Source organism: Vipera berus (assembly GCF_964194415.1).
Source record: "Vipera berus genome assembly, chromosome: W".
Lineage (NCBI taxonomy): Eukaryota > Metazoa > Chordata > Lepidosauria > Squamata > Viperidae > Vipera > Vipera berus.
The window spans coordinates 49,726,998-49,751,428 of NC_138210.1; the positions used below are offsets into that span (position 1 = coordinate 49,726,998).

At 43.6% G+C, this 24,431-nt stretch overlaps 1 protein-coding gene across 2 annotated transcripts; it reads left to right on the forward strand.

The window, feature by feature from the left end:
- Nucleotides 1–742: 742 nt before the first annotated feature.
- Nucleotides 743–22,124, forward strand: LOC308676851 (syntaxin-4-like). Of its 2 annotated transcripts, XM_081342885.1 has the most exons (11): nucleotides 743–1,040; nucleotides 3,826–3,933; nucleotides 6,520–6,619; nucleotides 9,062–9,136; nucleotides 9,304–9,374; nucleotides 9,469–9,577; nucleotides 15,429–15,505; nucleotides 15,591–15,728; nucleotides 18,085–18,195; nucleotides 19,129–19,260; nucleotides 20,868–22,124. In XM_081342885.1, exons 1-10 carry the CDS (start codon nucleotides 1,011–1,013, stop codon nucleotides 19,207–19,209), a joined length of 900 nt encoding a protein of 299 aa, XP_081199011.1. In that variant the 5' UTR covers nucleotides 743–1,010; the 3' UTR covers nucleotides 19,210–19,260; nucleotides 20,868–22,124. The 2 variants fall into 2 exon arrangements, with proteins under 2 accessions (XP_081199011.1, XP_081199010.1); XM_081342884.1 differs by lacking the exon at nucleotides 743–1,040 and having other exon boundaries at nucleotides 3,574–3,933.
- The last annotated feature ends 2,307 nt before the right edge of the window (nucleotides 22,125–24,431 follow it).

The window sequence follows — 24,431 nt, forward strand, 5'->3', positions numbered from 1 at the left end:
CGGGATTCAACCCGCCAAACTGCCGACCTTCTGATCGACTAGCTCAGCGTCCTAACCCACTGAGCCACCGCTAGAAACAGTCACCTCTAGAAACAGTCTAAAGCAGGGGTAGGCAAGCTCGGCTCTTTTATGACTCATGGACTTCAACTCCCAGAATTCCTGAGTCAGCATAGCTGACTCAGGAATTCTGGGAGTTGAAGTTCATGAGTCATAAAAGAGCCGAGCTTGCCTACCCCTGGTCTAAAGGAAGCGCGGGAGAAAGGCGGCTATTTGCTTTTTGTGAGAAAGAAGAGCTTTTTTTTACTTGTGGTAAGACAATACTTAATCTTTAAAAGTAGAGGCTGGCAATGCGGTTACTTAATGACTTCGGAGAAGAAAATATATTCGAGTAGTTCATCTTTCAGATAAAACCGGCATTATTTGACGTATAAACCGGGAATATTAATTAGGGGAAAAAAGCCTTAAAGGCAAGAGACACTCTAACAATTTACGTAGCTCTATGGCGCTTTTTAGCAGACGATTGACAAGACCTCCGGTTGAGGAAAATGGACTTCCGGCGACGGCCATATTAAATCCGCGAAGTAACGTTTTAGCCCGGTAGTCTGAAAATGCTTCCTGTTTTACGAACCAACTTCCGGTCGAGAAAGGACGGCGGTGTCTAGATTGCCATTCTCACACAGTACTACATTCATTATTGGGGTTTGATATATTTCCGGTTTGATTGTTTCGGTTTCTCTATTGGCTGTGTGTGTGTGGGGGGGGGGACGACTGAAAACCGGAGCCTCGAAAAGGTGGAAGTACGTGCGCATGCGCAGACCGGGACGGTGTGCTCCTTGTCCGTCCGAGGGGGGAATTCCTGCCCTCAAGAGCCATCGAGCTGCCAGGAAGGAGGAGCCGGCTAAGAGTCTGCGAGCATTTCGTGCGCCTGCGCCTTGGGTCCCCTCCGTCCTCTTTCCCCGCCCTTTCGCCAGTTCATCTCCGAGGTGTGAAAAAAAAATAGAAACAAAGCTATGAGAGACCGAACGCAGGAGCTGAGAGAGGTGAGAACGCCGCCCGCGCGCCCCTTTTCACGACGCACGGTTTAGCCCCGCCCACAACGGTCGCGGTTGCCCCTCCCTTCGCGCCACCGGCCGCTCTGGCTTCGCGTTGCCCTCCGTCGCTTTCTCCTGGCTGTTCTGTCTTCCTTCCCCCGCCCCCTCCGCAAATTGGGTGGCTTTTCTCACCACCACCCCCCCTCGAGTCAAACCTGCGGCTTATTCCCCTTTCCCTTCTGGCTCGTAATTTCCTTTCTCCGCTGGACCCCATTCACACATCCTCTTTCTCTCCCCCTTCCCGATTTAATGGCTCCATCAGTGCCTGAGGCTGCTTCTTCTTCGTGCCCGGGTAGATTGAAGGTCCTCCCGGGCTGGGATGGAGAAAAACCTGGCTTGGTCCTTCTGCCTCTTCTTTTTCCAGCACAGGAGTGGGAAGAGTTACAATAATCTTACTTAAAATGGCGGCCACCCCCTTTCTTTCTACCTAGCCTCCCAATGATCTCTGCCCCTTAGCTGCAATTTCCCCCTCCCTCCTCTGTACTGCCATCATTCCTTCTCCCATCGTCTGCAGACCCATAGCCTTTATATGTGACACACACACACACACACCTTCCTCCATGGTTACTTTTCTTGGCATGGTTGTTTCCCCCCCCCACACACACACACACAATTTCCCTTGGCAGTGTCACCCCAGAGAAAGTTTTAAGGCAGTGTTTCTGGACCTTGGCCACTTCAAACTGTGTGGACTTCAATTCCCAGAATTCCCCAGCCAGCTGTGGCTGGCTGGGGAATTCTGGGAATTGAAGTCCACACATCTTTAAAGTTGCCAGGTTTGAGAAACACTAGGGTTAAGTGAATGGCTGTCAGCCTGAAGAGACGGAAGCTTGAAAGGGGAAAGATTTGGGAGCCAGCCTCAATCTTTGGCACTACAACTCCCAGTAGTTGATGCAGGGTGGGCCCTGGTTGGAATAGTAAAAGCACCAGGTGAAGCAGGTGCTCCCAAGTGGCCAAGGGTCAGCTGCCACTGCCCAATCTAATCTAAAAGCAAGGTGATTGATTAACATGAGTAGAGAGAGCTGACCTGGATTTCCAGGATAATAGAATGTGAACGTGACCTGGTCTTTTGGCATGGAATTGCAGCGGAAGGGCAAGTTTTAATTTTGTCTCGGAGGGGGTTTGTAAATGTGTTGGTATAAAATTATTTACACATTTATTTATGCATGCTTTTTGTTTTCTCAGCAGTTGGCACTAAATCTGTATATTCATTAGGCCTGTATTGTGGACTTTTTTCTTTTTTCTTTTGGTCCCTTTGACTCAGTCTTGTCTCCTGGCAACTGTCTGGAGAAGTCATTGCAGTTTTCTTGGCAAGACTTTGGAAGTGTTTTGCAGTTGCCTCCTTCATAGGCCGAAAGAAAATAACTGGCTCAAAGTCACTCAAGTAAATGTGTGTGTACAGGTGATGGACTAAAAATCATGGTCTCCCGTTTTCTGGGGTGATGCCTTAAACATACCATGAACTGGCTCTCTGGACTTTCCTTAGTCTTCAAAAATTCTTAAATCCCTGTGTAGCAGAACAAATATTTTACTAAGTACTGATTCAGCATGACTGCCCTACTGTATAATTATTTTAAAGCATTTTTAAATGTGATTTTTTTTTAATCCCAGAAGAGAGGTGATTCCAGCTGCCTGCATTTTTTGTTGGAAAGGGTACTTGTTTCACAATAAGATGAAAAATAGTTTTATTTCCAGTTAATAGATAGCCTTCTAAAATTTTATAAAGGAGAGGAGAGGATTGATTCAACTATTCTCAGAACATAATTGTGGTTCTTAGAGCAAAGCCCTACTAATTAAGCAGGGCTGGATAATTGTAATACATGGTTAAAGTTTTAATTGGCCACAAGCATTTAGCTTAATTAAATAGTAGTAATAGTTCTACTACTTTCTCTTACATTTTGAGAAAGGAGACTTGTTAGCTTTTGGAAACTCATGATTCCTTAAGAGAATGTGCTGCGCCAGTTCTGGGTGTCTTCTAAAAAACATGTATTTGATGCAACCACAGTTTGAGGACTACTGAGTTAGAGCAGTGACACAGAGAATTTCCATGGGAGGAAATGCTTATTGTCTAGCTGAGCGGTTTCCAAACTTGGCAACTCTGACTTGTGGACATCACTTCCCAGAATTCCTGAGCCCAACCATGCCAAATTGCCAAGGTCAGCTACAGATTTTTTCCCCTACAAATTCTATAAAATAATTTTATTCTGTAATAAAAGATAAAATTCTACATTAAAAGCACTGGTTAACAAGGTGGACTTTTTTTGGTTAAGCAGTAGCATTAACCTCAATGCACACATAAAAGTCTGCACAAACCTTGCAGATTATAGCCACTTCCTATACGACCAGAAAGAGGAATACAATAAACCCAGTTTCATTTCAGTCATTACAAGTGAACTCTAGATTAATGATTAACGATTAAGTAAGTAGTGCCTGGGGCTGGGCTACATTTTCTGGACTGCAGAAATCTGGATGGGCACTAGTTGGTTGGAAAGACTTTGCATTTTCTGCATCCATTGACAAGTCCATATAATGTAGCATTCAACTAAAGGTAGACCTTGACTTAACAACCATTTGTTGTCAACATTTCAACAGCACTGAAAAAAAAAGTCCTATAATCTGTCCTTGCACTTGTGTTGCAGCATCCCTGTGATCGCATGTACCTGCCATGCATGAGGTATATGTGCTTTCTCAAGACATACTGTACCTGATTTTCTTTTGTTTATTTTACTTTCTGCAGAAAGATGATGAATCAGACAATGAAGATGTTGAAAGTGTGGCTCTTGTCATACAGCGTGGATCAGCAAAACACAACTCCCCTGATCCTACTGATGAATTTTTCCAAATGGTATTATGATCTTCTTTCCTGAGCACCTGGGAGTTGATAACCCACTTCTTTGTTTTCTCTGTGTGCATGTATATATAAATAACAGTGAAGGGGGGGGGGAATTCTGTCTCCTGTAAAAACTCCATCTCTTCCTGTAGCGATTAAAAGTACCCATTTAAACATAGTGACTGCATTCCCTACCAGCACTATAAGATACCTCTCCCCCCCACTCCATTGTGAACTGCTTATAGTCCCCTTGCAGTAAAACATTCACAGCTAGCTGAATTGGTGGCGCAGTGGGCTAATGCCTCCTTAAGTAACACCAGCTGCCTGCAATTAGTGCAGGTTCGAGTCCCACCAGGCTCAAGGTTGACTCAGCCTTCCATCCTTCCGAGGTAGGTAAAATGAGGATTGTTGGGGGCAATAAGCTGACTTTGTAATAATGCCGCTTGGGGGGGGGGGGTGAAAGCCCTAATAAGCAGGCATATACATAGAATGAAGGCTATTGCTAAGCACATTTGATTTGTGCTTAGATTGTAAGCCACCCTGAGTCTTCGGAGAAGGGCGGGATATAAATGGGATTAAAATAAAAAAAAATTGATCCTGAGTGGCAACAAGGGGAGAATCTGTGGCCCAAATAACCCAGATTATTTATATTCACTGACTGTGTATCTCTAAAGATAGTACAGCTAGAATGCTGACCTAGTAGGAAAGGATCAGTAATGAGAAGAGCCTCCAGATGGGTTTATCCAAAAACATTCCAGCGTTATGCTATAATTCATACTGTGTCTGCCCCTTTCTTTGTCTAGTCTTTAAAATGCAATAGGCCAAAGATGTATTGTGTAAGTTGTGGTTCTGCTTTTGCTCAGGACTGCTTAGCAAAGCAACCAGTGCTTTGCTGGAAGTGCAGTGTACACTGTGATGGTTTGTATGCTTCAACTGTTTTCTGTTGTATCTTCAAAGCAATTTGGTTGCTTTGGTGAGCCAGGTTTTGGCCACAACAGTCTGCTGTTTGATTGCTTGATATGTTCAGTGTTGCAGAAAAACATTGTTTTGCTGCTCTAATACATTGGGAGGACAGGAAAGTAAAAGATACTTTCAAAGTCCTACATGAGTTGGGTCTCGTGTTGATGATTAGGTAATTTATTTTTATAGGATTGTAAAGATATGAATTATAGTAGTAGCCACATTTTCTTGAAATAATTCCTTTTGAATACCAATTACCTGAACAATTTCTAAAACTCTTTTGACCAGCATCCATTAGTATCTTGAATTGATTTGTGCGCTGCATCACTCTCCTAATTGGTGAGAGGAAGGCAACAGTTTGTTGGCTTGCAAAATCTCCAGGATAGATAGCAAATCTTATATAGAATAGTGACTTTAGTTGCCACCGGTAGCATATCTGCCCAAATGTCCCAAAACTCAAAAAGGAAAAAAAAGTAGTTATGCTGTTCATGAAATCAAGAAAAGGGGGAAGAATGCAGTGGAGCTGAATGAAGCTTGGGTGTGTTCTGAAAGAGCCATGGCGATGAATATATGCATGAAAGCGAAGGTGTGGGTTTAATTATGAATGACAGAGTTAAAATGTATGTTAGCAATTATATATTGGTATTACTGGATTGCCATGAGTATGAATGAAAATAGGTTGGCATTATGCTACAGTCCACAGAATGGAGTTAACAGAAAAAATCTGGAATGAATTTGGGTGAACAACGGACAACAGTTGGAACAAAAAAATAATGAGCCATTCAAAGACCCAGGAATATCTGCTTAGGAAAAGATCTGTATTTTGAATATGCTAAGAATAGATTTATTTTTGCATATGCGTGAAAAAGAAATAAAGTGATGGGGCATGCAGACAAAATAAGAAAATGCTTGAAGGAGGATTTTATAGATTTGTATAAAAATTACAATGATATGTTGAAGAGTGGAGTTAAATGTTTTTAAAGTTAGTGTCCCCCACAAAAAAAGGTTGAAAAGAAAGCTGTAAATCTTTTGATAATGTAGAAAAATAGTGAAGCTGCCAATTAAGATGGTGTGCCTAGGAAAAATTAAAATATGGAGTGGCCGTTCAACGTATTTGTGAATAATGCACTCAAATCTGAGTTGAGAAAATGCTGTTATTTTCCTACACCTAGAGAACAATGCAATTGTGTAAATGCAGCACACACACCCCCCAAAGCAGGATTAGTTTAAGTGCTTGGGAACATGTTGAGCAGAACTTTGATAGAAAAAATATGACGGTGAGCAAAAGTGCATTGATTGCTGGGGGTATGTAGATCAGGCTTATTATTTTCAGCAGGACATTGACTATGTCGATAGGACAAATATATATGTTGGTTTAGAGAAAAATCTTATCATAAAGTAAATAACTTGCATAATGAAACATTTTGCCTGAATGGACAACTGGACGCCCTTTAAATACCTTTTCTGGCCACAGACCATGGCCACGGAGACTCAAGACTTAAATCATAACATCATGGACCACAGGATGAGAACCACTGACCTAGAAGAACCAGTTGTATCATCAGTGTTTCTGAGGTCTGCGAGATAAGGCTTTAGTAATTGACAGTGACCTTCTCGTTACATCATTTATCCCCTTTCCAGGCACGTGGCATCCGTGAAGCCTTGAAGATACTGGAAAGCAAAGTGAAGGACCTAGAGAAAAACCAGACTACAATCCTGGCTTCGCCAATCCCCGATGACAGTAGGTTTCCAATGATCGTGTTTCAATCTGCCATCATATAACCTGTGGCTTAAAATATATATCTGGCACGTTGCAGGCTGTTGCAAAAATTACAGACAGAAAACTAGCTGCCAATGCTGCAGTCCCTCTTTAAAGCTATTGTGATTCAGGGTCAGCCTGTGGGTTCGGCAGTTGGGTTGGACGATTCAGAGGAGGAGGGGGGGGGGTTGGAGAGCCTGCAGAGGACAGTCCTGAGGCTTTGCAGAGCCTTCAGCCAGGCCCCTCCCATCTGGTTACGACGCAGACCCAGCTGTGTGAGCCTGACAGCATGGATGAAGATGACCCACAGCTGGCCCTGTTCAAGGACGCCTGACACAGGAGGAAGTCAATCAGGAGTAAACAGAGGAAGGCAATAGGGCACCTCGGAAGGAGGCAGAGAGAAGCCACGCCTTGAACTGTTTAAAAGGGGAATGTGTGGGAGGGCTGGTTTGCTGAAGGCAACTGTTTGAATAGCTCCTGTTTCATGGTTCGTGTTTTTGTTTTGCTCTGTTTGCTCTGTTTTGTGTCAATAAATTTGGCAGGCTTAGTTCCAGCCTCTTGCCTTTTTGTAAAGGGGTTGTCCCTGCCTTTTCTGCAGGGCCGGTAGTAGGCTGGAACAGAACAAACGCTTACCGTAGTTAAACGAGAACCGTGGCTTGAGATGAGATGGCAAAGAAAATACCCTCTTTGAGAAGAAATTAGTGGGGGAAAAGGAAACGTGCTTCAAACAGGAAACTGACACAAATGGGGCAGCAAGGAAGAAGTGTTGACCAAGAAAGCAAGAGACCTTTGGTGAGCTGAGAGTAAGAGGAATAGAAACCAGCCTGGTTGACTGTTAACAAGAACCGAAAGAAAATGAGTTGGGTTTATATCGATTGAAAAACAAGGGCAGGGAATTTGTGCCGTGAATAGAGTCAGAAGAATAGAGTTTGGCAGTAGAATTCTTAGTAGAAATATTAAGAACTGAGCTTTGGAGAGACAGAGAGAGATTACTGAAGAGAAAGAACTTTATTGCTAAGCCCATTGGTTTGTGCTTAAATTGTAAGCTGCCCTGAGTCTTCGGAGAAGGGCAGGATATAAATGGGATTAAAATAAAATAAAAATAAACTATAAAGTACAGGGAGTCCTCACTTCCTGACTGCCTTGCCAAATGACAGTTGAGAATTATGTCAGCATATAACAAAGTGTTGCAATCGACCCTTGGCGCTTGCGACCATCGTAATCCTGTGATCACCATTCGGGCGTTTCAGAACTGGCTTGAAACAAACAGCGTTAATAGAGAAGACAGAAATAAATGTGTAAACTGGTCACGTGATATTTTGCTTAGGCCACGGGTAGGCAACCTCGGCTCTTTTATGACTCATGGACTTCAACTCCCAGAATTCCTGAGTCAGCTATGCTGACTCAGGAATTCTGGGAGTTGAAGTCCATGAGTCATAAAAGAGCCGAGGTTGACTCAGGAATTCTGGGAGTTGAAGTCCATGAGTCGTAAAAGAGCCGAGGTTGACTCAGGAATTCTGGGAGTTGAAGTCCATGAGTCATAAAAGAGCCGAGGTTGACTCAGGAATTCTGGGAGTTGAAGTCCATGAGTCATAAAAGAGCCGAGGTTGCCTACCCCTGGCTTAGGCAATGGAGGCACTTAGCAACAGAACTGCCAGTAGCAATTGTGGTTACTAAGCAAGAGCTACCTATACAGTGGAAAATTAAGCAGTTATGAAACAGACTGGAATGAATAAAGGTGACAGATTTTTGCAGAATTGTTCAGGAAGAAGTGGTCTGACTTATAGTGGATTGCAGGTAGCAATAGCGCTTAGACTTATAATCCGCTTCACAATGCTTTACAGCCCTCTCTTAAGCCATTTACAGAGTCAGCCTGTTGCCCCCAACAATCTGGACCTTCATTTTACCAACCTCAGAAGGATGGAAGGCTTGAGTCGACCTCGAGCTGGTCTTGTCTGAATTGAACTCCTGGCAGTCGGCACAATTAGCCTGCAATGCTGCATTCTAAGCACTGCGTCACCACATCAGTCCTTGCTTAGCAACTGCCTCAAGACAATAACTAATTCCTAGTTACAATGAAAAGTTAACTTTCTGACTCATTGCCCGCATTTGCACACCTCTCTCTCAGTCAGAGGTTTGCCATTACAGTCAGTTGATAGGGGTCTCCTGTGTGAAATCACGAACAGTCATGATCACGTGATTTTTTTTCGCTTTGTGACTGCTTTGCTTAATTGGGTTGATGGTCCCTATTGCTGTCACTAAACGAGGACTAAATTTGTTCCCCTCATTTACAGGTAGTCCTGATTAGTTTCCCGGAGGAAAGCGTTTGGGGGAAGGGAGGGCAGTGTAGCTCAGTTCCAAAGCTTGAGAAAGTTGGATATGATGAAAAATAATACCTCCTTGAATTTTCACTGTGTTTTCTAGACATGAAGCAAGGCCTACAAAAGCTGCGTGAAGAGATTCAGCAGTTGGCAAAAGACATCAGAGCCCGTCTGAAGAGTGAGTGTGCACAACTTATGAGCTAAACAAAGAGGGATTGTATCTTGACTCTTCAGCTTGGGAATTAGTATCTAGTGCTCTGAAAAATTAAATATTTTAGTCCTCAGATCTCTCTTCCTGAAACAAGCATCACAATCTAATTAATAGCCGTTTTTTAAATTACGTAGAAATTGAGCCTACGAAGGAGGAACAAGATGAGAACAGAAATTCATTCAACAACCGAATGAAGAGGAATCAGGTGAGAAGCAAAGCAGTGGGTTGGCTGGATGGGGAAGCAAGGTGAGGAGGCGGGAATGGTCTGCATAACTCATTATGTAACATTTCTGCTTCAGCACGGGATCCTTTCCCAACAATTCTTGGATCTCATCAATAAATGCAACTCCGTACAGTCTGACTACCGAGACCGAAATCTGGAGCGCATCAAACGACATCTACAGATTAGTGAGTATTTGTGTGGTGGCCTTTGCTAGGCGCAGAAAATGCTGCATTTTAATGTCAAATCATCTCGTAGAATTGCCCCAAACCACGTGCCTGCTGTAGAAAGAGTGTGACAGCCAAAGAGACTTGGATATTTTATGGCTAAGGCAAGTCCCAGAGGGTGGCCAGGTAGCTAATGGGGCCAGATTCAAAATTTTAGTTATTTGGGACAAAGTGTTGTGACTCAGGGCCAGCCTGTGGGTCCGACAGCCGGCTCTGATGTATCGGATGACTCTGAGGGGGAGGAGGGAAACGAACCGGCTGATGATGGTTTGGAGGAGGGAAACGAACCGGCTGATGATGGTTTGGAGGCTTTGCAGAGTCCTCAGCCGGGGACCTCTTCTCAGCTGCGTGAGCCCGAGAGTGCGGAGGAAGATGACCCACAGCTGGCCCTGTTCAAGGACGCCCGACGCAGGAGGCAGTCAAGCAGGAACAAACAAAGAAAGGCTGCAGGACTCCTCGGGAGGAGGCTCAGGGAGACCACGCCCTGAGCTCTCTATAAAAGGAGTGTTTGGGGAGGGGCTGGTTGCTGAAAGCAACTTTTCCGCTTGAGAAGACAAGCTCTAGTGTTTTTGTTAACTGCGTAATTAAATCTTGGCAGAAGCCTTTTAGCCTTGGACGCTTTCCAGTCTCTTCTTTTCGAATAGGGGTTGCGAGAAGAGGGCTGGTTCAGAACACAAAGATACGTAAAGGTAAAGGTTCCCCGCACATGTGCGCTAGTCGTTTCTGACTCTAGGGGCCGGTGCTCATCTCCGTTTCAAAGCTGAAGAGCCAGTGCTTGTCCGAGGACGTCTCCGTAGTCATGTGGCTAGCTTGACTAGACGCCAGAGGCGCACAGAATGCTGTTACCTTCCCACCGCAATGGTCCCTATTTTTCTACTTGCATTTTTTACGTGCTTTCGAACTGCTAGGTTGGCAGAAGCTGGGAAGAGTAACAGGCGTTCACTCTGCTACGTGGCACTCGGGATTTGACCCGCCAAAGTGCCGACCTGATTGACAAGCTCAGCGTCCTAACCCACTGAGCCACCGCGTCCCTTAAAGATACCTAAACTCCCCTAAATTCAGCTGAAGATGTTAGCCTGGTAATGAAATGTTCGGAAACAAACCCACAAGCTCGGAGAACGAACCTTCACCCTCATCCTACACCTGAGCTACAGATATTTGCCACTATTGCAAATAAAGATACCTGTTAGAGAATCTCAGTTACAGATCTGGTCAGTCACAGATTATCATGCATTTATGAGAAATCTGGCAACTGCTCACAGATGGGCCTTCTTAACGATGGTGCCTCCTCCATTCTAGAATGTTCTTTCTCTGGACATTTGAGAGACACCTTCTATAGCAACTTTTAGGGTTTTATAAAGAATACATTACATTCCTTTAATATATTAGCATTATATACTTTTATTGATGCTTTTGTATTTTTTAAAGTAATTTCATTAAAGATTATAATTGCAACAATAAAAACTAATACAAACTGGAAGAAAGTAAAAAAGTAGAAAACATAAAAGTGCCAAGGAAAAGAAAAAAATGTAGAAGAAAAGAATAAAGAAAAAGAAATATATAAAGAAATGACTTCCAGCCTTCATCACAAGTATAAACAATTTTAATAATTTTTCACCTCTTACTTTACAACCAATGATCTCTTCATCCCATGTTCCATTTCTTATCTATAAATAAATCCATAAAGCAACATCATTTCAGTCCTGGTATCAGCAAAAGTCTTTTAAAAGTTGTCAGAAATAACATAACTGTTTTAACCTTGATCATATAAACCAACTTCGTATTCCTTTCTTTTTCTTCTTTTAGTCCACTCAAGTACTCTTGTAGAATTAATTCTTATTTCCTTTTTAACCCTTCCCACAAGATTTATCCAAGCTTTAACTAACCTCTTTTGTAAATCTAATATGACAGAATTATCCAGATCACTTTATTATTTGTAATTCTCTTTTAACTTTTAAAATATCAATGAATTACATTTTTATGTCTGATGAAACAACTTTTTCCATGTCATTCTTGTATCCTGTTAATTGTAGATCTCTTTCAGTGTCTCTGTCTTGTCAGATAAAACTTGTTTCTCTTCTGTCATTTCTTCCAAAATATTTTTTTGGACATGGCTTATCTATAGAAGCAAATATCACTATTAACGTTGTTGATATTAATTTTTGATTTCATTTTTGAAAAACATCCCTCAATATTTCCAGTGTTAAAATATTTTGCATTGTTCTGTGGTGGTTAAATCAGGTTTATGTATTTTCTTTAATTAAATCTTTAGCTGCCTTTTAAGTCCAATTTTTAAAATCTTTTATCTCTTTCTGCTCAAAAGTAGTCTACTTCCCTATGGGAAAAAATTCTTATAATTAATTACAAAATATTATTTCCAATTTGTCTGGATCCTTTCTAAAATCAGCGTTTTGCTATTTATTTCAAATTCCTTAAGCTTTTAGTTAATTATTTTTCTTCCATTAACGATTGAAGGCAGACCCACCCGGGGTTTTCAGATTTGTCAATCCAAAGGTTCCAATAGCTGAAAAGTAGTTAATACACAATTTTCTGATTAGAAAAAAGTATGTGAACTTAGTATCTTTTTAAAGGGGCCAACCACAGTTTGAGCAAAATGTCTACCTCATCTCCCAGTAGTCAAAACCCACCCGAGACTGTTATTTTGAGGTTTCCTCACAAGGAGCAACTGGAGCTCTTGTGGGAGTCACCTCTCTTTCTCTGGAGAGGTTAATAAAACCAATCTACTCACCAGGGTTTCATTGCTTGTCACGATTGTCAATTTTACTTTCCAGGAGCCATCCTCAGCCCACCATTTCATCCTCCAGAAGTCACTATTTTTACTGTAAATTGCTTCCAGATGCTTCAGTGTAGGAAGCATATTTAAAAAATGCATTAGATAAGTAAGGGAGAATGTCCAAATGAGATATATCCTATTTTCTATACTACTTCTCTTTAAAGAGAGAGCAGTTAAAAAGCAGGAATGCTGTGTTCTATTTCATGAATAGAATGACCATTAATTTAACTGAAAAAGGGGTTTTTTTTTACTCTTAGCTCTGTCAGTGAATATAGAAATAGAAAAATTATGCAGAACAAACGTATGCAAATTTAATGTGCGTTAATGCATTTTAAACGCAATTTTTTTTTCTTGGAAAAGAAGCTTTTTTTTTATTAGAGTTTTACAATATTTTACAATATATCCCCAAATCCCTCCCACCCCAACCCCCCCACTTCCCCCCCCTCTTTTAAAAAGAGGCTTTTTAAAAATGCGTGGCCCTGTAGCCTAAGACACAGGAGCATACTGTAATGTAACCCTGAGACCTGCCCATCTGAGAAATTAAGGGAACATTCTGGAAGGAAAATGAAGCATTCCGTTGCCAGCCTGTTCCATTTTGTGATTTGCTGTCAAATCCCCACCCAACATAATTGTTTGGATGTCCATGTGTGAACTCCACCGTTGAAGAATATCACATAATTTTCCAGCATCTTAAAGCTGGCCTAAGTAGTCTGTTTAAATTCAATTTATACATCCGATACGTTCTTTGTAGGCCTGGGTACAGTCAAAGACAAGATAGGCCATAGCATGCTAAGAACAGCTAGGCCCCTGTAAAGCTCAAAACTAGCATTGGCAGGTTTCCAGTTGTGAAACTGGAAACCTGCCTTCATCCAGGAAGAAGATGGATACACTTTCACTTCTTTGTGGCTGATCTCGGGCATCAACCTACCAAAAGTGGGAGAACATACCACCTAGTCTAGTCCAGGGCTTTTCAAACTTTTCACCCATTGTACCACTTTTAGGATATGGCAACATCCGAGTACCACCAGTCGCCTAGCAAGGGGTTAAAAACTTGACGACCCAAAAAAAAAAGGAAAAAAGTGATGAAGTACAGGTGGTCCTCGACTTACAATAGTTCGCTTAGTGACTGTTGGAAGTTACAATGGCACTGAAAAAAGTGCCCCCCCAAGCCACAGCCGAGCAAGACACCTGCCTGCCCGCCTGGCAGCGCTCTTCCTCCTGTCGGAGGTTTTCATTGTGAGCATTTATGTTGAGGATTGGCAGCGGGGGTGGGGGGTGTTTGGTTTTTATTCCCCGCCTCTGCTGGGTGGTTGCAGCAGGTTTTGGTCACTTCACATGACCCTGGGACACTGTGACCGTCATAAATATGAATCAGTTGCCAAGTATCTGAATGTAAATCACAAGACCCTGGGGATGCTGTAACATTCCAGCTGATCGGCGCTTCTTCTGGGCTCAGTAGAAGCACCAGGATCAGCGTTGAGCTCCAGCTGGAACCTGGCACTGATCCTGGGGCTTCCACTGAGCCCTGACAGTCCTGCAGCTCCAGCCATCTCTCGCTCAGGCTTGTGCGGTGCTGCCACCGGTTCAGCTCATTCCCCTCCCCCGCTATCACTTTTCTTGGATGGTCACGTACCACCTGCCAGGTGCCAATGTACCACAGGTGGTTGAAAAGCCCTGGTCTAGTGTGTTCTTCAACAAGGTGGAAAGGCACCAGTCCGACAAGGAAAGGGTAAATGCCTGTTTTATAGTTCAGTACCTGGGGCTGAAGGACACAGAAGGACAACCTAGAATCATAAGACTGGAAGAGACCTTGGAGGTCTTCTAATCCAACCCTCTGCCCAAGACAGACAGGAAGAGGCTGCCTCTTAACATTGTCAAAGCAAAAACATCCAGTGTTTGCAGCGTTGACACATACCATCCCAGACAGAATCTTTTCTTGAAAACCTCCAGTCCCAAAAATTGCGTGTGCCATTAGTCTCCTATTGGTAGCCCTTTGAAGCCCATTTGACCATGATTTCTTAAAAAACCAAAAAGCACTGTTTCTCTTTTGAGGAGAAAAGTAGAAGCTTATCCAATGTAAGCCATAAAGAGAGAGAGAGAGAGAGAGAGAGAGAGAGAGAGAGAGAGAGAGAGAGAGATCACAGTTAAATGCCTGTCCCTTCTCAAAACGTTGGATACATTCTTCCTGGAAGGAAATTTGCTAACGTTTCTAGGGTTATCTTTTATGTTCCACCTCTAAATGTTCAGATTTGTAAAGCCCCTCAGCAATGTGTGCTATTTATATATTAGCCAAGAGATTGTCCCTCAGATAGGTAGTATCTGAAGGCTAATGCCATCCTTTAAAGCAGCGGGCCACCCCCACCCCAAACCCTTTTGGGCACCAGGGACCGGTTCCACGGAGAAAGGTTTTTCTGTGGCCTGGAAGGTGCTTGGTTTTGGGTGCTGCCTGCATCCCGCGGGTGGGGCTTTGCTTGTTTGTGCCGCCCAGTTTCTGGCGTGCCATGGACCGGGGCCGGGCCATGGACCGGGGTTTGGGGACCCCTGCTTGAAAGCACTATTTCTTAACCTTGGCAACTTCCAAGATGTGTGAACCAACTCCTAGCATCAAAAAAGTCAAAACAACTACATTTAAAATCACAATCGCAGTCATCTCGGCACCTCTGTAGCAAACGAAAAGAAAGCAAAAAAGCAACAAACGCTGATGTCACCCAGTTGTGAAATGCAGAGAGGGTTTTATCCCTAACCTTATCGGGTTCTCTGCCTTCCAGCTACGCGGTTTGCCACAAGAGGGCATTGGGGTGCAGACAACCTCAAAATCCCAGTGCACCCCTTGACTTTTGGGTCTTATGCTTCAGATATAGCCCCAGCCTTTTTGGGGATTCTGTTCACAGGGCAAAACAAGTGTCAGACTGCTGGGAAAAAGATACTTCGAACTTCCATTCCCCTTTTCTGGTGGGAGATTGAAAAGCCTCTTGCTTCTTGATAGTGACACTGTGTTTTTTTTTTAATTCCCTCCAGCTGGTAGCACGGTGGTATCTGATGAAGAGCTGGATCAGATGCTGGAGAGCGGGCAGACTGAAGTATTTATTTCAAATGTGAGTGTCAGAATATTGGGTCCTTTGAAAGGAGGGAAAGGGCCCTAAACAAGGGGATTAATCTACGTCACCCTTTTTCATGCAGCTCATGAAGGACACACAAGTGACAAAGCAGGCTCTGAACGAGATCGAAACCAGACACAGTGAAATTCTGAAACTGGAGCGCAGTATCCAGGAGCTGCATGACCTGTTTATGTTCCTGGCTACAGAAGTGGAGCTGCAAGTATGAAGTGGGAGAGAGGGGGGATTGGGGTGGGGGGTGGGGGGATGCTCTGGTCAGACTTTGTTGAATCTGTTCTGTTCCAGCCTATGACCGGCCCTGTTTGTGTGTCAGGGACAACCCCTTTTTCCTTTTTACATTCAATAGGCTGGAAAAACCCAACCCAAATTTATTTACAGTTCAAACAAAAAAAGCAACAGAATGTGTCCTTCAATAAATGAATCAAAATATCAAACAAGAGTCAACAAACAAGAGTTAAACAGAAGTAGCAAAAACAGACCAGGAATTCCCTTAGAATGTCTCCAAACAGTTGCCTTCAGCAACCAGCCCCACCCACACCTTCCCCTTTTATTATCTGTTCCAAGGCGTGGCTTCTCACTGCCTTCTCCTCTCACTGAGGTGCCTCATTGATTTTCTCTTGTCTGCTCTGCTGGATTGCCTTTTGCTTCTAGCGTCTCTGAACAGATTCAGCTGTGACTCCTCTGAGTCCAACACCACCTCCTCATACAGCTGAGCCTCATGAGGAACATGACTGGAGGGGCCAGGCTGAAAGTCCTGCAGTGCATCAGAGCCTCCCTCTGACACCAAAGGCTGTCCAAACCCCTCCTCCTCCTCCTCAGATTCATCGGACTCAGCTGCTGGGAGCATAGGCTGACACTGAATCACGACAGAATCAGACCTTTAGCCCGATCACCTTAGTCGGGTTGACACTGATCACCTGTAGGTTGTTGTGATGTCAGGGATCTTTTCCCAGGCTTCTTTGGAGATGTTAACATCTTTGGATTTCTTGCCTGAAAGGGATATGCAATACTTCCCCAAAGAGAGAAAGGAATCTCTCTGCAGTCCTCTGATTCCCTTTATTACTTGTCCTGACTGTCGAGCCCTGTGGGCCTGACACTCCATGGGGGGGGGAGGGCGACCTCGCACGCTGGCCTTGCGCCTCCTTCCTATCCGGCCTTGAGCAGCCTCTGTCTGGGGCCTACTGCCAGGCAGCCGTGTCGCTTGCCCGTTCCCCCTGCTGTCGTCGGCCTTCCTGGTCGTCCCTATACGTCGGCCGGTCTCTAACCGCTTCCAGGACTCAGTGGCCGCGTCTGCGCAGATGGACCATCCGGTCGGGCCTGCCGAGTGCCAGCTGCTCCCTGCGTCCTTGGCCACCTGCCAGCTGCTTCCAGGAATGCTGGCAGGCACGGCCGAACGAATGGACCCTCCTGCCGGGCCTGCTGACTGCCGGGCGATACCTGGGTCCTCAGCTGCCTGCCGGCTGCTTTCGGGGACCCGGGCAGACGCGGCTGAGCAACCGGACCCTCCTGCCAGGCCTGCCGCCAAACAGCTGTTCCAGAGTGCGGGACCGGACTTCCTCGGGTTTGCGGAGGGTGGTTTGGGGCGCGAATCCTCTGGTGTGGTTGGGTGCAGTGGGGGTGGGCACCTGGGCTTAAGGGTAGGGGTTACCTGGTGTACTTACCTGGTTGGGGGTGGCATGCCGGATAGGGGGGAGACAGGTTGACACACGCGCGTGGGGATGGCGTCTGGGGATAGCAGCAAACAGAACTGTAGGGGTGGAGGAGGGTTTATATGGATGTGTGGGTGGATGTTGGTCTGTGGCGTGAGGGCGGAGCCCTTGTACCTGATGGCTATGTAAGCATTGGGAGCGATGTGCTACCAACGCTGACTTTGTTTCCACTGGAGCTGAATAAAGCAACCTCTGTTTTGTCACACGTTCCTGCTGGAGTTTCGTGTTTGCTTCTTTCTGAGGACGTGAATTGACACTGACTTTCTACAAGCATCCAGTCTCCTTCCCATCAGTTGTCAAGTAGACTTCCTGCGTGTGCTTTCTAGGAGGTTTTACTCACTGGTAGTGATGCAAAAGTTGAGCTGCTACTGTCAATGCTGCAAACATTGACATATTTTTGCTCTGACGATATAAGAGACAGCCTGTTACTTTAAATTGCTTCGCTTTGGGGGGGAAACGTCAACCGGATGTTTTGAGAAGTTTAGAAAAGCCCAGTGTACAGAATGGGAAGTGAAACCTCATATGTAAAACTAATTGGGATAATGTGATTTATGACGTGTAGATAAGGGCGGGGATTGTGTGTGTGTTACGATGGGTTTGGGGGGAGGAGATCACTTTTTAGATAAATAATGCTTGGAATTTGTTTGAACTGTCTCATTTATCGGAACCATGACAGCTACGTTTGAACATTTTTGAGCTGTCATTGGTTGGCTTTGTTTTCACTTGGCCACCAGTTGTTCCATAATCCCGCAGCTGGCCTGCAGAAGCACCACTTTAGTCTCTCTTCTTTTCCTGCCCATCTCTGCCCGAAAGCTTCTTATCTAAATGCCCCCTTTTGATTCCATTTAGGGAGAAACGATTGACAGGATAGAGAAGAACATTCTAGACTCTGGGGACTACGTCAAGAAAGGGCAGCAGCACCTTCACACAGCTCAGGAGAATCAGAAGAAAGCTCTCAAGGTAAGCCGCGCCTCCCCCCCCCAATCTTCAGCCCGTACATGTGGCCCCTCAAAGTACGACTACAACTCAGCCCGAACTTTCTGTTGCTAAGCGAGTCATTTGTTAAGGGAGTTTTGTCCCATCTTTCTTGCCACAGTTGTTAAGCGAATCCCTGCGGTTGTTAAGTTAGTAACGTGGTTAAGTGAATCTTGGTTTCCCCCATTGACTTGGCTTGTCAGAAGCTCGCAAAAAGTGATCGCGTGACCTCCGGGACACTGCAGCCGTCATCAATATGAATCCTTTGCCATGGGTTTGGATTTTGATCCAAACTGACAGGGATTCTAATTATGATTTTAATTTTTTAACTCTAATTTTTAATTTATTTTAATTTTAATTTTAATTTATTGTACAGAGGCCTTTAATTTTAATTTTATCTTAACTTCTGTATTTATCGTATGTTATTGTTGTTAGCCGCCCTGAGTCCTTCGGGAGATAGGGTGGCATATAAGTCCCAATAATAAATAAATAACCCGCGGGGATGCTACAGCGGTTGTAAGCGTGAAACACCGTCCTATGGCACTTTTTTCCCCCCAGTGGAGCTGTAACTTCGAATGGTCACTAAAAGAACTGTTATAAGTCGAGGATTACCTGTATTAAGTACGCACGTTCTGTAAAATGCAATACCTTTCAGCTTGTCTCATACAAGGGTCAACTCTTCTGGGAGTTTTTTTCTTTCAATTTTGGGTGGGGCGGGAAACATTTGGAATCCCTGCAGTCCCCAAATAGCTAGTAGCACATGGTGGAATCTCAGGGAGACGAAAGGTGAGTTGAGTTCCTTTGCTTATTCCCTGAAGCTAGCAGAGAAAGGAATCCAGTATAGCAGGAGCTGAGATGCTTCCCCATCTGTATCTCTTCACCCCTTTTTTGCCTTCTCTCTGTTTTGGGGCTCTGCAGAAGAAGTTCATGATTGGCATCTGCTTGACTATCACAGCATTCATCATCATCATCATCATCATCCTGGCCATTACGATTTAGAAGGACTTCCCACTGCTGTCTTCCTTCACGCTGCACGATCAAAGCCTGGTGGTACGTACAAAGAGATGAAACCCCCCCAAAATGCGGCTGGGTTAAACTTGGTTGGCCCGCTGAGCAGGCTTGAACCAGAGACCTGGTGACGAGATGCATCCCTAAAAGTGCTTTATATTATACTTTACTAAATTATATTCAAATTACAGATTACATAAATGTGAGCAAAAGAAAAGGGCCGCAGCCATTTAACTAGACACATTGCTGAGATGGAGACAGATTAGATAGATAGATAGATAGATAGATAGATAGATAGATAGATAGATAGATAGATAGATAGATAGATAGATAGATAGATAGATAGATAGATAGATAGATAGATAGATGATAGATAGATAATAGATAGATAGATAGATAGATAGATAGATAGATAGATAGATAGATAGATAGATAGATAGATAGATAGATAGATAGATAGATAGATAGATAGATCTACTGTATATCTATATCTATCTATGTATATAGATATAGGTGTGTGTGTGTGTGTGTGTGTTTCCTTAGTGTCCCAGGTCTGGAAGGAGTTGAAAACCTTGGAAAGGTTTCTTGTACCAGTTAGGCACCTGAGAAGAAAGAAAGATAGGTAGGTAGGTAGGTAGATAGATAGATAGATAGATAGATAGATAGATAGATAGATAGATAGATAGATAGATAGATAATGATAGATAGATAGATAGATAGATAGATAGATAGATAGATAGATAGATAGATAGATAGATAATGATAGATAGATAGATGATAGATAGATAGATGATAAATAGATAGATAGATAGATAGATAGATCTACTGTATCTATCTATCTATCTATCTATCTATCTATCTATCTATCTATCTATCTATCTATCTATCTATGTATATAGATATAGGTGTGTGTGTGTGTGTGTGTGTGTGTGTGTTTTTCCTTAGTGTCCCAGGTCTGGAAGGAGTTGAAAACCTTGGAAAGGTTTCTTGTACCAGTTAGGCACCTGAGAAGAAAGAAAGAAAGATAGATAGGTAGATAGATAGATAGATAGATAGATAGATAGATAGATAGATAGATAGATAGATAGATAGATAGATAATGATAGATAATGATAGATAGATAGATGATAGATAGATAGATAGATGATAAATAGATAGATAGATAGATAGATAATGATAGATAGATGATAGATAGATGATAAATAGATAGATAGATGATAGATAGATAGATAGATAGATAGATAGATAGGTAGATATATCTACTGTATCTATCTATCTATCTATCTATCTATCTATCTATCTATCTATCTATGTATATAGATATAGGTGTGTGTGTGTGTGTGTGTGTGTGTGTGTGTGTGTGTGTGTGTTTCCTTAGTGTCCCAGGTCTGGAAGGAGTTGAAAACCTTGGAAAGGTTTCTTGTACCAGTTAGGCACCTGAGAAGGCTAGGGGTGGGCAGCTGCGGCTCCTTTGCAACCTGTGGGCCAACTCCCAGAATTCCATGCTGGCTCAGGAATTCTGGGAGTTGGAAGTCCATAGTTCATAAAAGGGCCAGAGTTGCCCGCCCCTATATTAGAGCTTTTCAGTTGGGGTCAGAATGGAAATAGTGACACTCTGGAATTGTTTTTCTTTTCTTTTTTTTTTTTAGGATTTCTGCTGGGCTGCATCTCTATCCTGGAATTGTTCCCCCATCACTGGGGAGGCCTTTGCACTACAGATGACTGGTAGGGCCCCTCCAGTCCTGAAAGCACATGCTGCCTACGCCTAGAAACCTCCCCTACGTTCAAAACCATGTTCAGATGCCTATAACGGTCGTAATCTAGAAGACGGTCTCTGCTGCTTTGGTTCTGACCTTTCCGGCTTATTTTTGAAAGGTTTTCCTCGATGTATATTGTAGTCCTGACTCAACCTTATAGAAACTGTAATCGGTCACTTCCACGAAAGAGTCCTCGAAAGAAAGAATCCTTTTTTTTTTTGGTTTATTCTTGTAAAGACGCAACAAAGCAACTTCACAAGCAAGCCTAGTTTTCCTTTACTGATCATGGCACTTCCCCCCCCCCCCCCGAGACTGGCTTCAGCACCTTCCTCAACCTGTCACAGTTCGTGCCGTGTCACTTTTTTAAAAATGGCTCCTCCCCACACAAAACATTGTATGTTCACCAGAGAGCAAAGGAAGATAAAGAATATTCTGCAGAGGTTGGAGCAGATCCTTGATCCTTCCCACCCTATGCTTAGCCATGCAGGGGGAAATCTACTCTTCATCCTGAGCTGATTTGTTGGATTTTTCTCCTTGTCTTGGAGAACACAGCCTATTTTGATACAAGATGGCAGATGAATGCATCCTGGTTTATTCTCGGCTGAAATATTGGGGTTGCCAAGCTATTTTCCAATAACCCTTATGGCTTTTGCTATGTCTTTTCTCCACCTATGTGCCTTGGGAATCGTGCGTGGACAACTTTTGGTCGTGACCACAATTAGTTCATTCTCTCTCTTGGATCTTTTAGTCCTGATAAATAACCCAGTGCCAACTTTAAAAGGATTGCGAGTGAACTATACAAACTTTGGCCCTTGTGGGATTTGCAGAGATCTGGAATCCAGGTGGCCTAAATATCATGTTCAGAGGACCAGGTTAAATCAAGGTCCCCCAAACATTCTAGCAAGGAGTAACAGTCAAGTCATCTGTTGTCTTTCCCCACGCAAGTGTAGCTAAATTGTTGGAAAATCATGATACAAGTGGAAATTAGGATCTCCTGGTCCTGTTTCTAAAAATCTAGTACTTTTGTATTTTGAAAAAAAAATTAAGAGAATTAAGCTTTCCCCCCCCCCCAATTGCCTTGAAGTCTCAATGTACTCAAAAGCAGACCGACACAAATTATTTTGTAATATAAAAATAAAAGCACTTTTAAAAAACAGTTACAAAGTAGTTTGTCTCCTTAAACCCTAAAGAGAGGCACTTCTTCTCAATCAGATCTTCAGAGGCCCTGGCTTCCAGCTACTGCTACTAAATGCTAGGTTGGTCTATAATGAGGTCTCCCTCATTTGTGATTTAGAAATGAGATGATTTAATCATAGATGAGAGGACCAATCTGGCATGTATTGCCAAGACCTGGCTGGGTCCAGAAGTGGGAAAGGACATTTCAGAAATGTGCTCAGTGGAGGTATCAAGTGTGGTAACAGCCAAGATGTCGGGCATGAATAACGGATGTGGTGATGGTCACCTGGAAGTCTCTCGGGAGCTTTGTTCCAGATTGCTGGATGTGAGACCCTGTCCATTTCAGTCAGGGTCTATGGATCATTTGGGATTTGCTATTGCATCAAAAAGGGACGCGGTGGCTCAGTGGGTTAGGACGCTGAGCTTGTCGATCTGAAGGTCGGCAGTTTGGCGTGTCGAATCCCGAGTGCCGCATAACAGTGAGCGCCTGTTACTCGTCCCAGCTTCTGCCAACCTAGCAGTTCGAAAGCACGTAAAAACGCAAGTAGAAAAATAGGGACCACTACGGTGGGAAGGTAACAGCGTTCCGTGCGCCTTTGGCGTCTAGTCATGCCGGCCACATGACCACGGAGACGTCCTCGGACAAGCGCTGGCTCTTCGGCTTTGAAACGGAGATGAGCACTGGCCCCTAGAGTCGGAAACGACTAGCACGCATGTGCGGGGGAACCTTTGCCTTTACCTTTACCTATTGCATCAAAAGCCTTCCTTTTGCAAAGAAACTTCCATACCTGAGCTGCTGGACTCCATTGCTAGATGACGCTTGCAAGAAGCCATAGCTGGGTCTACAAATAGACCATCTCCTTGTCTTCTTTGTACAGGTTCAGCAAGATAAACTAGAAAACATGATACAATTGCTGCATAAAAGGGACCCTCAAATTTAACAAAACGTTATCATCTGAACTAGATACCAGCAGATTGATTTCAAGGATATGTACTGGGATTTGAGAGTTACCAGATATGCAGCATCAGTCAAGGATCAAAAGACACTTATCGAAGATGAAAGATTACTTGAATTTAGTGGCTGGGAAAGCAGAACTTCCTGCTTCCAACCAGCACCAGGTTTTAAGATTTAGGGAGTAGCTCATTATAGAACGGGCTCTCCAAACTTGGCAACTTTCAGACCTGTGGGCTTCAACTTCCATGCTGGCTGAGGAATTCTGGAAGTCCACAAGTCTTAAAAGTTGCCAAGTTTGGTGAACTCCTGTTATAGAACAAAATACTTAGCTTCTACAGCCAGTAGTTAGGTGGGTGCAAGGATGCTGCTAATATACTTCATCTGAATGCAGAGTTTTATATTGAACGGGCAACCTTGAGGGCTGAGGCCTAAATTTATATGGACCCACCACTTCCATAGTGCAGTGATGATACAAATGTGGGTGAGATCAGAAATTGTTATGCTGAGTGAGTAGGTTATGGAATTTTTTTAATAGATTACATTAGACCTATTGTAGGATGTTTCTGGACCTCAAAATGCGTGGATCCAATATCTGACAACTAAGATAATCTGTATTGTTGTTTTTTTACTGTGGGCACACTGGCACACATTAAAAATGAAATTCTGTTGCCTGTTCTCAAAAGTACACATACATAACACACATAAACATAACATATACATACATATGCATACGTACCTACATCCTTACATATAAATATTTGTCATTCTCCATCTTGAATACATAGCAGAAAGAGGAAGCTTGAGAGTTCACAAGGTTGATACTGTATGGGACAAAACTGCGACTGAATCTGGATGTTCTGCTTCGGATACCACAGAGCCCCCTCCTCCCAGAAGGTAACAAGGAAAAACAGGTCATGAAGATCTGTAGCGTTCCAGACAATCCTGCGTACCCTACTCAAGCAACGCTTATGTGCCACGTCCTGGATGGAAGGGAGGGAACTGCCAATAATCTTTTCTGCATTCCTCACTACTTCCTTCACCGCCTTCCTGTCTGAAGCAGTGATGCTTCCAAACCAGACTAATGCAATATGTGTGGCCAAAGATGCAAAAGTAGTTTTGGGATTGTGCAGCGCTGCACCCATAAATTATGGGTGTGCATATTTTTTTTATCCCAGCTTTCCCCTGCTGGATAGTGATGAATAGAATTCCATGCTCAAATATCCACCAACCTGCAAAATGCCTGGTGGGGAAAAAAACCCTGAGTGCCTCTTAAAATTACTGTCTAGCTTTTTCCTGTGCAGGATTGGTAGCAGAAGAGTAGCAAT

What these genes read in the sequence shown, in the direction of transcription:
- LOC308676851 (XM_081342884.1), top strand. Translation starts at nt 3,754, where the DNA reads ATGCATGAGGTATATGTGCTTTCTCAAGACATACTGTACCTGATTTTC. An exon ending in TTCGCCAATCCCCGATGACA is followed by an intron (nt 6,620 to 9,061) that starts GTAGGTTTCCAA and finishes TGTGTTTTCTAG; the next exon opens with ACATGAAGCAAGGCCTACAA. An exon ending in CATCAGAGCCCGTCTGAAGA is followed by an intron (nt 9,137 to 9,303) that starts GTGAGTGTGCAC and finishes TAAATTACGTAG; the next exon opens with AAATTGAGCCTACGAAGGAG.